General features: G+C 31.6%; 1 protein-coding gene across 1 annotated transcript; it reads left to right on the top strand.

Annotated features, from left to right (window-relative positions):
• Nucleotides 1–10,606: 10,606 nt before the first annotated feature.
• Nucleotides 10,607–12,169, top strand: LOC115701400 (membrane protein PB1A10.07c-like). Its single transcript, XM_030629187.2, has 2 exons — nucleotides 10,607–10,760; nucleotides 11,829–12,169. The coding sequence occupies exons 1-2, from the start codon at nucleotides 10,607–10,609 to the stop codon at nucleotides 12,065–12,067; spliced, it is 393 nt and encodes a 130-aa protein (XP_030485047.2). The 3' UTR covers nucleotides 12,068–12,169.
• Nucleotides 12,170–12,758: the final 589 nt, after the last annotated feature.

Genomic DNA, 12,758 nt, shown 5'->3' on the forward strand with positions numbered 1-12,758 from the left:
AGGTTCGGATTCATTTCACGATCAATGACAGGTGTGGAAGCCTGAACATTGTCTAAAATGATAGTAGGAACTGAGTTTGAATTCAATTCCTCCTCAAAAACAATGTCTCTAACCTTATTTCTCCCCCCAAATTCAACATCCTCAAAAAATGTTGCAGTTCCCGTCTCAAAAATATTTCTGACAGTGGGATCATAAAACTTATAGCCCCTAGATCGCTCAGAATAACCAATAAAGTAGCTGCTAACTGTTTTGGAGTCCAATTTATTTTCATGTGGCCTATAAGGCCTTGCCTCAGCTGGACATCCCCAAATGTGAAAATGCTTTAGACTAGGCTTTCGACCTGTCCAAAGCTCATAAGGTGTTTTTGCAAGTGCTTTACTTGGAACTCTATTCAGAATGTAAGCTGCTGTCTTTAATGCTTCTCCCCAGAGGGACTCAGGTAAGGTAGAATGAGCGATCATGCTCCTTACCATATCCTTAAGAGTCCTATTTCGTCTCTCAGCAACACCATTCATGCTAGGTGATCCTGGCATGGTGTACTGTGGGACAATACCACATTCCTCTAGGAATTTAGCAAATGGTCCTGGACGTTGTTCACCTGAGCCATCATATCTACCGTAGTACTCACCACCACGATCAGATTTGACGTTCTTAATCCTTTTGTTGAGTTGATTCTCAACTTCAGCTTTGTAAGCTTTGAACACGTCCACAGACTGAGATTTTTCATGAATGAGATATAGGTACCCATAACGTGAGTAATCGTCTATGAATGATATAAAATATTGTTGACCATTCCAAGATGCCGTAGGGAATGGCCCACAAATATCTGTGTGAATCAATTCTAAGACTTCTGAAGCTCTATTGGCACCTAATCTCTTAGTTTTGGTCTGTTTTCCCTTGATACAATCTACACAGACATTGAAATCTGTGAAGTCAAGAGACTCTAAAATGTCATCAGACACAAGACGCTCAATTCTACCTCTTGAGATATGACCTAAGCGTTTATGCCATAATGACGCTGAATTTTCTTTATTTAATTTGCGTTTAGTACCTCGTGATTCCACATGCAAGGTTTCATTATAGGATGCAATTGTTTCTAACAAATAAAGATTGTCATAAGTATTCAAATAACCAGTTCCAATAATATTTGAATTTAAAGACAAAGTAAACTGATTGTTTCCAAATGAACAACAATATCCAAATTTGTCCAACAAAGAAACAGAAACTAAATTCCGCCTAAAAGACGGCACAACAAAAGTGTCTTTCAAATCCAAATAAGAACCAGTTCCTAATAACAATCTGAAATGCCCAATTGCTTCCACTTCCACCGATTGACCATCGCCCACAAAGATGTATCTTTCACCATCACTTGGCTTTCGGTAGCTCAGGCAACCCTGCATAGAAACACTTATGTGAGTAGTAGCACCAGAATCTATCCACCAAGTGTTTCTAGGTACTGAAACTAAATTAACCTCAGAACAGACCAAAGCAAGATTAATACCTTTCTTTACACGCCATGCGTGATATTTGGCACAATCTTTCTTCACATGTCCAGGTTGGTCACAAAAGAAACAACCCTTAGAATCCTGTTGTTGTTTCTTTTGAACTGGACCCTTAGCAGCTTCATTCTCAAATTTCCTTTTCTTGCCCTTATCCTTAGGAGTAGTGGCCAAATGAGCACTTTCGGTTTTGTCCTTTTTCAACCTTTCTTCCTCTTGCACACAATGAGAAATAAGCTCGTTGAGAGTCCATTTCTCCTTTTGACAGTTGTAACTAATTTTAAATTGGTTAAACTGTGGAGGAAGCGTTAACAAAACCATGAGTACAAGTACATCATCTGAAAGCTCAATCTTAAGTGTCCTTAATCTTGAGACAATATGATGCATTTCCATAATGTACTCCCTTACATTTCCTTGACCCTTATACTTCATGTTCATTAAAGAACCAAGAAGTGTTGTCATTTCAACCTTATCGTTTTTAACAAAACGTTCCTCAATTTGTTCAAGGAAATTCTTAGCCATAATAACCCCTTCGGATTCTGTGCCCCAAAAGGCTTCTGGAATGCTGTGTTTCATAATCATTAGACTCATGCGATTTGAACGATCCCACCTCTCAAATTCCCTTTTATCATCATGGGAACTTTCCTTAGTGAGAGGTGCAGGTTGTTCATTCCTTAGTGCATGGTCCAAATCCATACATCCCAGAACTATAAGTAGGTTCCTTTTCCAATCTTTGAAATCGGTCCCATTAAGCATAGGAATAGAATTAATGTTAGCAGATATTGAAGCAGCAGAAGATGAACTAGCTAAATATAGAACAAATAAAACAAGCTCACATTAATATGCATAATTAAACAATAAATTCAAAATTTGGTTAATCCCATCTCAAGATACCAAACACACATTAATATCAAGTCTTTGGACAGTAATATTAACTGTAAGCGGTACTCTTGGTGTAGCAATCAAATATTGACAATAAAACTGTGTCAAACAATAGATTAATCTTTGGACTAACGTATTATTTCACACAAAATACCTTATAATTGTCACACATTTATCGCCACAGGTATGTTTGAAATCTAGCAAAATATTCACTTACCTTTGGGCTAGTCAATATAAGCATCAATTACAAACACACAACCAACCTAATATTTAAATAAATTAATCTACACAAAAGAGGTCACTTTGGCGACGTATTGTTTTAATTAATTTATTCAAAATATTAGTCCTAAACTAACACCAAAATTTGAATTAAATTGTTTGCACCAAAATATATATTTACCAAATTATACTGTAATATATATATATTAATGTGTACTAAAACATATTATATAACTTTAATAAAACTATATATATATGCAGTCAATCGTAAAAACCGATGCATCCATTATACAAGAAAAAGAAAAACTGTACTACATATATATATAAAATCTTTTATCTGAAGCCAGAAATACATACCCAAATTCTCAAAACAATATATATATATAATCAAAATATTAACCATTCAATCGTAAACAGTACGACTATTTGAAAAATAAACATATTATATATATATATATATATATAAAAATTCAAACCAGTTCACACAATTCCAGCCGTACAATTATATATATAATATGATTCAATGATGGCCGAAGCCGCATAAAACATAGCAGTCGACAATCAACAAAAATTATATATATTTATATACTGGAACTTTGAAATAAAACAGTAAAGAAAATAAAACCCTAATTTTCAAAATCCCAAAATTTCATAAACAAAATCATCAGATTTTCAATTAATTCAACAAAGGTGGCTCTGGTACCACTTGCTAGGATTTATAAAACACTCAAAGAAATATATAAATCACAGATCCAAACATATTCCTAAAAGTGCTTTAATATAGAAAACCCTAAATCATAAATCTATAAAGCCTTTGCTAAATTAAAGAAGAAGAAGATGATAAAATATGAGCGGAAGCACTAACCTGAAGCCATTGTTGGAGATTGCAGAGAAGGTTTTGATCTTCCAAGAATACACTATTTTCTAGAGTATTTTCTCTGATGGGGAAGGAGAGAATACAGAACCCTAGTGTTTCTTGGGGACCACTACCTATTTAAAGAGTCATCTTAGAATAACTCTTGGGTATTTATAATTTGGCCCCTCAACAAATTATAAATTAACTTATGGTATCTACACATTAATTCCATGACACTTTAATACCCTTTTGATACCCATAACATAATTGGTCACTTAATTTTGTATCACACTTTATAATAGCATATACATTATACATATGTGCCCACAAAGGATTTTTAATCCAACAGGGATTCGCTAAATAGATTTAATGTAGGGTTTTTTTCTATTATACCTTTATTACATCTAAACTTTACTTTTTTATCTCCAGGTACAAAAATAAACAAAAATAGAAAAGTAAACTTTCTTTTTTTCAAAAATACGGTCTCTACATGAGACTTTCCCAAAATAGTTTCTCCCAAAAGTTTTAGATCTTAAATCAACATGAACATGAATCACCTCCAAAAAATCCTAGATCTTCTCCATAATCGACGTATTCTCCAAACAACACCACTAAAGATGTAGAAGTTTTTGTCGAACACCATGAACACCGGCGGAAAGCTTTTTGTCGATCACCATTAACGCCGGTAAGAAATTTTGATTCGATATTTAGTTATGGCAGCGCGACCAACGATCAGAGATCTCTATGAGAAGCCAACGAAAAAAGATCAACAACTGAGAGGAGATGCCCATGAACATTTATCCAAAAAAATTGGGTCTTTCTTTACTTTCTTTTTTCTTTTTAGAAAAATAATAAATCTGATATTATTAATTGTGTTTACTTTAATTGTTTTCTAATCTATTATTATTAACGTTATTGAGTTGATTCACATATATTAGTTGTTTTTGTTAATATATTGTTATTGTTTTTCGGTGTTTTTCGGTGTTTTTAGGTAGTATAATGAGAATATTGAGTTTGTGTTAAAATTTCAAAATAAAATTATGTTGTTTTAGCGTTGTTTTTATGTTTTCTTTTTGTTGTTGTCCATGATCGTGAAATAACAAATGTATAAATAACACAATAATAATAATAAAATAATGACGAATATAACTTTATTATTTAGAACAATAAATAATGAAATAAAGAAATAATTAATTTTAATAGTATGATCAACTTTTCTTAAATTTTCAACGAAAAATTAAAAACAACTCGGAAGAATTTGACAAATAAACATACAAGGTACCAATATTTTAAATATTTTTTTCGTAATCAGGTTGTAATTTAGTATTTCTGAACTATTTCAAAGCAAATTCATACTGAAAATTAGTTGATCTGAATAAATTGGTGCAAATAATTTAAATTTGAAAAAAAAAATAGTGATTCATTTAAGGTCATTTACTGATTACTGTCATATAATAGTTGTTTATAAGTTGTTCTCATGTATTAAACTGGTTGCTTAACAATATAGAAAAATTAATACACTAGTTTCAGGCATGAAACCTTTGTAAATTTTAGTACAGAGCAATGATTATTGGGATGACAACAACCACTATGTTGATTACGAATTAAGTGGAGAATTAATATTAAGAGATTGCACTTTTGCTAAACTAGTGCATATAATGATGGAGAAACTAAAATGAAACCATAAAACAACTCAAATACAACTGAAATACCAACTGAAGGAAGGCTGCCAACCACTCCAAATCAAGGATGACAAAAGTCTGTTGTTTTACATAAAGTTATTAACCAATGAAACTGATTTCACACAGTATTCGTTGTGTGTGAACACATTCAACAACACAGAAACACAATCCTTTTTGGCAACTACCCAAACAATGGTGTGCAACAATGTGATAATGACAAAAAGTGACAATCACTCAGTACACTCAGATGTGCAAGAGCCCGACAACAACACAACAACAACAACTAAATAACTTTTATCTGCTCCAAGGAGGGAATCAGTTTCAAAAAAATTATTTTAACATGAACATATTTTATTTACCATACTTCAAAATCTTAGTTGCTTCTTAGGCAACCACTCTAAATTAAAGATGACAAAAGTCTGTTGTTTTATACAATCTTTTTTGGAAGCTACCCAAACAATGGAGTGCAACAATGTGATAATGACAAAAAGTGACAATCACCAGTATACTCACAGTGCAGCAACCTAACAACAACACAACAACAACAATTAAAAAACTTTTATCTGGTTTAAGGGGGGATTTGTTTTAAAAGATGTTATTTTGGTTGATACTATGACTTTGACAGCAGAAACAACCATAAAGCAACAAGAAAATAATCAAAAGCAAATCCCCGAAGATGTTGAATATTGAAAAATCTATAATTATTTGTTCATCAATTGATATTGTAACTAAATATTGTTAATAGCTAAAAAAAACTACTAACAATTATTATCTTTTTTCTCTAAAAAAGAAGACAAACATAATTATATAAATACTTAATGTATAAATTAAAAATACAATAATAATTGTTTTTCACGGTACTAAAATATATAAACAACTTAAATAAAATTATAATGTTCAATATCACGTGCAAGATATATGTAAAATTAACAACAAAGCAATGTTTCTTAAAAAATATTACTCTTCAATGCATAACAAAATCCATGCACAATAGCTTGAACCTTCTTGGAAGATTGAAACATTTTCGTGTACACTTTCAATGTATGTAACTCACTTCATTCTATCAAAGGAATAGAAATAGATGACAAGCCTATTCTGATCAACATTTAAGTACATCATCACTGGAAGTCAAGTTTCTTGCATTCAACTGCAGTAGCAAAAACAACAAGATAAAAAATGAATGTATTTACAAAATAACATATAAACATCTTATAAACAACGCTAAAACAACTCTATCATTGAACGCATTTACAAAATAACATATAAACAACTTATAAACAACGTGAACACAACACTATATCAAAAAAACATTAAAAATCTATAAATAAAAATTGACTAATTCATAAAACTAAAATGAACAAAAAAACAAAAGAATAGCAATATGAAAAGTTCAGCTTAAAGAAGAAGAAAAAATATAATTGAATATGTTCTCTTTCTTTATGTTAGTGAAAACTTAGTTCTTTTGGACATTTCACCAAACACATGGCATGGGTGTTTTTACACACGCACACACACAACTATAGAGCATTTTCCTTGAACACTCTCAATGTGTTCAACTTACACACGAAAGGAATAGAGATTGTCACAAAGCCTATCCTAATCAACTTGGAAGTACTTCAACACTAGGAACTAAGGTTTTTCCTTTTTACTGTAGTAGCAAAACAATACGTATAAACAACTTATAAACAACGCATAAACAACTCTGTATCAAATTTATTGATAAATTGACTAATTCATAAAATCAGAAAGAACATAAATAACATTAGAATAACAATATAAAAATCTCAGTTTGAAGAGGAATAAAAATTACAATAGCACAATTAAAGATACCCTCTTTTTTTAGGCTAGTGATTAAGAATAACTATGTTAGGCATTTCATCAAACACATGGAAGGTATGCCCTTATATACACATTAACAAAATATTCAGCTTAAAGAAGAAGAAGAAATTTACAAAATTTGAGGGCAAATGAGTAGAATCAATAATAAACAATCACACTACAACAATATTTTTATTAAACTTTCAAATCTAAACTTTTATTAATGTAATTTGAAAAGGAAAAAAAAAAGAAGAAGAATAAGAAAAGAACAACTTACAAATCGAAGCTTCAAAAAATATTAATAGCACTAAAATTTAATCAAATAGAAGTAAAAGTTTAATTTTAACGTACTTAACTCCACTCTCTGTGGGATCGATCTCACTCCTAGTGAGTCTACTACTTGAAACGATACGTACACTTGCGTGTGCTAAATATCGCAACAAGTTTTTGGCGCCGTTGCCGGGGAGTGATAGTTAATATTATTAAAAATTAAATTTTTTTCTAATTTGGTTTTTCTTTTTAGTTTTAGTATTAATTTTGTTGTTTCAAATTTTTATCTTGATGGCTTGATCAAGAGGGAAATAAATCTGAAAAAAGTCTCTCTTTCTCCCTAGACCACAACATAGAAGGTTGAGTAGATGTTTTGCTTGACATCGAGGGCTGGGACAAGAGAGCTGGAGACGATCGAGAGAGGTTGGATGTGAGATGGAAATGGTGGAGATGGTTGCCTTTTGAAGTGGATCTGTGTGAATAGGAGGAAGAAGGAAAAATAGTATAAATTGTATAATTGTAAATATCAAAACTTTGTAAATAGTATTAAAGAAAAAACCCCAAAGTAAAAAAGTAAAAAAAAAAGATAGGACAAACATAAATGTTTAATGTTGGAAAAAAAAAAACCACTTAGTGTAAATTTCTCTTTAATGTATAACACAATTGGACCATGGCAAAGCTAAGTATTATTTTCAATGCATGCACACCGTTTATTCATTTGTGGGCTTATAAGAATCAGTGAAAATTTGGTTGAAACAAAAACTTAGTTAAAGGCTTGGCTATTGGAATTAGTGGCATTAGAAAATGCATAATAACTATTGTTCATAGTCAATAATAAATAGTGGAGGACAAAAAAATTTTTGGGATGGTATTGAAAATTTAACAAACATAAATAAGAGAAGAGCAGTGAGAAAAACAAAACAAAAGATAATGATTAAAGAAAAAGAAAGGAGAGAGAAAAATATATTATTTTATTAATTTATTAAATTATTATTTATGTCTAATAAATAATCTAGTGTACTCTAAATATTTATTATTTTATACACTCATTTATTTACAATCGTTAGATCTATTATTAATGGTTATAAAAATGTTCCTACCATAGAGACAAAATAGTAGTTCTTACTATAGACATATCCTATAAATATAAGGGTAAATATTATTTTAAATTCTTATTTTATAAAAGTTATTAATTTGACTCTTTATTTTGTTAAATGATAAATTTGACCTTATATTTAAAAAATGGGTAAATAATATTTTAGACCATGTATTTTTAAAAAGTTACCAATTGGATTCTCTGTTTTGTTAAATGACAAAATAGATCCTGTATTTTCTAAAATTGTACAATTAGGACCCTGAATTGATTTTTTGTCAAAATAAAACTTAATAATAATCCGATATAGAGATGTTATGACAAAACTAGTTGTATTTTTTGTATCTGTTCGTGTTAAAAATTATATTAAAGTTGGTTAATTAAAAAATAAAATTGTTGAAAATTGAGCTCAGTATCCTATTTGTACTATTTTGAAAAATACAGGGTCTATTTTGTCATTTAACATAATAGAGGGTCCAATTGGTAACTTTTACAAAGCATAGGGTCCAAAATGATATTTACCCATAAAAAAATAGTGTAAAATAGTACTCTGAACTGATTTTTTATTAAAATAAAAGTTAATAATAATTAATAACAAAACTGAGTACATTATCTGCATCTGTTTGTGCTAGAAATTATCTTCTAGTTGGTTATATTCAAAAGGAATTATCGAATATTGAACGTATAGTACTATTTTATACTATTTTAGAAAATATAAGGTCTAATTTGTCATTTTATAAAATAGATAGTCTAGTCGATAATTTTTATAAAATATGGGTACTGAAATGGTATTAACCCTAAATATAATAAAGATCGTCAATTAAAAAGGCTAATTAGAATTTTTGCCCCTTTAACTTTGACATGTGCCAAATTAATGAATTATGCCCCCTGAACTTTTAAGACTGTTAAAAATTCCTCCTGAACTATTGAGATTGTTGGATTTTTAAGGACTTTTGTCCAATTTTAGTAAAAAAAGTCTAACATGGATGAAAATTCAGGGGATAAGATTTGGCACATATCAAAATTCGAAGGACATGAATATTGAAAATTATTTTCTTTCCATTTCATTTCATTACCTCCAACCAAACGTCACTTAGTGATTTTTTGGTCCTGCCCAAAAATTTACAATAACAAGCTAGAACTACAAGCACTATAAAAGGGTACATCCATTTTACAAAATATAAACAAATAAGTTAAAAACTAGCACTTGCATCATCCTAATGTCAATGTATAACTAAGCTTAGAGTACTAATTAGTAGTCTGATCTTCACACAAACAAACCACACTCTTGTTTAAATCCTTTTCTCCATTGCCCCTCTACCATAATAAATCCAAACTTTCAGCATAATAATTTCTCCTTTCTCTATCGTGTGTCAAAGAGTATCCAAAACACCACCCCAAACCAAGAAAAAAATAGGCCAATTAAATTCCTGGCCATCACCCAAAATGTGGTTCCAAATAACAACCAAAACACCACCCGAAATCAAGAAAAAAACTTGCCAGACAAAACTGTTATAATAACCTCAAACCAAGTCTAAAACTCCATCCACTACACCACCCCAAACCAGAAAAAACAAAGGCCAGCCAGATCTCAACAAATCACCCCAAAACAGATACCAAACAACATCCAAAACCATGAAAGGAGAGGGTTGTTCCAAAACACCACAAACCAGATCCCAAACACTTTCTAAAACACCTCAAAATAGTCACATAGTAGCCCAAATACCACCTTGCACCAGATCCAAAAGTGTATCTCGAACACCACTCCAGACCAGGAAAAGAGTAAGAGAAACACCATCTAAAACACCACCCCAAACCAGGAGGAAAAAAACCAATCAGTAGAAGATCCAAATTTTGTGAAAGAGGAATATGCTCCAAAAACCCAAGATCCAGAATTAGTTGAAGAAGGAACAACTGATCCTAGCCAATGGTGGGGGACAGTCAATGATTTATGCAGTCAAGCTTACCAAGATGATGATGGTGGTGGTGGGTATGAAGAGGGTGATGATTTGGTCAGCTTGGTTAGTGAGGAAAAAGATGGACCAGTGCTTAAAAAGAAACACATTGAATTTAGTCCACACTTCAGCCTAAAGATATCAAGTTTAAATTATGAATGGAATTCCCTACTGTTGGGCACTTGAGAGAAGCATTAAAGGATCATTTCATCAGCATTGATAGGCAGTACAAATATATTAACAATGATAGGTTGAGAATTAGGGTTGTATGCAAAGGAGAAGGTTGTAAATGGTTAATGTATGCTTGAAGGATGAGAGATGATTGCACTACAATGCGAATCAACAAATTTGAGGAAGAACACAGCTATGGAATTCAATGGGAGAACAGGCTGGTAGATGTTGATTGGATTGCAGAAGAGTTCTTGGAGAAGTTCAGAGCAAATCTAGCCATGTCATTCGGTGATTTTAAGAAAGCAAATCCTAAGGGTAAGTACTCTAAACTCTCTTCCTGGACTTTTTGTCGAGCTAAGAACAAAGCTATGGCCAAGATACATGGGACTGTTAAAGATTAATATGATATTCTGCATGATTATTGTACACAATTAGTAAAACTTAATTCTAGTAGCACAACTTTCATCAGAACAATTTAGTGAATGATATAAGGTTTTTCGAAAGAGTTTATATATGCCTTGCAGCATGTAAATCTAGTTTCAAGTTCTGCATGCCTATCATTAGGCTAGATGGGTGCTTTTTGAAAGAATATTACAGAGGTATGTTGCTTGTAGCCATTGGTATTGATGGAAATAACAACATGTTTCCTATTGCATATGCTATAGTTGAAAAGGAAAACACTAATAGTTGGACTTGGTTTGTGCAACTATTGAAAGAGGACCTAGATGTACAAGACACAAGATTCTTCACTTTCATTTCAGATAGACAAAAGGGGCTGAAAAGGAGTTTAGGAACAGTTTATGAAGGTTCTGAAATACAATTTTGTGTTAGGCATCTTTATGCCAACTTCAAGGAGTTTCCTGGATTGTTGTTGAAGCAAAAATTATGAGTTTGCGCTAGAGCTACTTCAGTGAAAGAATTCAAAAGGAGAACGAATGAATTGAATGAGACTAATGCTGCAGCTTTTGATTGGTTGTCCAAAAAGTCACCATCTAAATAGACCAAGTCCCATTTTAGGACTTCCACTAAGTGTGATATGTTGCTGAATAATCTTTGTGAGAGTTTCAACTCAGCCATACTGGATGGAAGAGACAAGGCAATCATAACTCTGTTAGAGTATGTTCATTACTGGTTGATGGATAGAATGAGAAAGCAAAGAGAAAATGTCAGTGTACAAAGTCTGTTGGAAGATTGTTTGAATCATTGGAAGACAACTTGCTCTCTTAGTCTTCTGCCTATTCATGTTGTTATGATAGTACTGCATGGTCAAGATATCTTGTTTTTCCCACTGTTCTAATTAAGATTATCAAATATGAACTTCATTCTTTATGTATATTTGCTTTTCTGTTGAAATTTGACTTGTGGTTTTCCATGTGAGAAAAGGTGCTGAGAAGCCTCTGCTTCCACTGGACAAGGCAGGTGAGCATGAAGAGAAAGAGAAGTCTAAGCCAGTATCATACTCGTATTCATTTTTCCACCTCATTTTCTCTCTAGCTAGTATGTATTCGGCAATGCTTCTAACTGGGTGGTCGACCTCAGTTGGTGCGAGCGGGAAGTTGGTGGATGTCGGATGGCCATCTGTGTGGATAAGGATTATAACTGGTTGGTCATATGTTAATTAGTTTTATTTAAGTTTTTGTTTACTATAAATATAAATATTAAGCCCTCACTCAATTTGGTACTTTGCTTACGCTCGTCTATTCTATATTTGTCTTGCTATAATTTTGGATAATTTGCGTTGTGCTATGTAAATAAAATGGTTATGGTGAATGATTGAATTGTGACAGTTGTGTGTACTGTTGATCATATATTTCCTAAATGTACTAATATGGTAACTATTGTGTGCTGAGTCTCAATGTGTTTCAATGAAGAAAAACTCTTTTGGGTTTCGATGGGGAATATGAGATTAATGTTGTTGGGTGGCCACTGTTTCAATATTGGCCTACTTATATAATTAAAGATAATTTAGGGTCTTAATTATATTTTCTAATTCTCCTAACTCTTGTAATTACCAAGTACAGATTTACACAATTTATTTTTCTGTTATTATTAATTTATAAATAATTACTAAATACTAATTTACATATTTGAAAATAGAGTGTAATTAGTAATTAGTAATTACACAACTTCTAAACACGTTCTATAGAGAGATTATTGTTTAACATTTTATATTGTTTATTCATATATTCCATTTTTTCCCACTATTAAGTTTATAAGTTATCCATAGAATCTTATGCAAAGTAAACTTGGGACGCACTAATTAACTTAACATATGATCAAGAGAAACAATGCGTTCGAATAATCCCTTATAAA

This window comes from Cannabis sativa, chromosome 8 (assembly GCF_029168945.1).
Source record: "Cannabis sativa cultivar Pink pepper isolate KNU-18-1 chromosome 8, ASM2916894v1, whole genome shotgun sequence".
NCBI classification, from domain to species: domain Eukaryota; kingdom Viridiplantae; phylum Streptophyta; class Magnoliopsida; order Rosales; family Cannabaceae; genus Cannabis; species Cannabis sativa.

Coding starts and splice junctions, on each gene's coding strand:
- LOC115701400 (XM_030629187.2), top strand. CDS start 10,607: ATGCGAATCAACAAATTTGAGGAAGAACACAGCTATGGAATTCAATGG. Junction 10,761..11,828: donor TAAGAAAGCAAATCCTAAGG/GTAAGTACTCTA, acceptor ATGTGAGAAAAG/GTGCTGAGAAGCCTCTGCTT.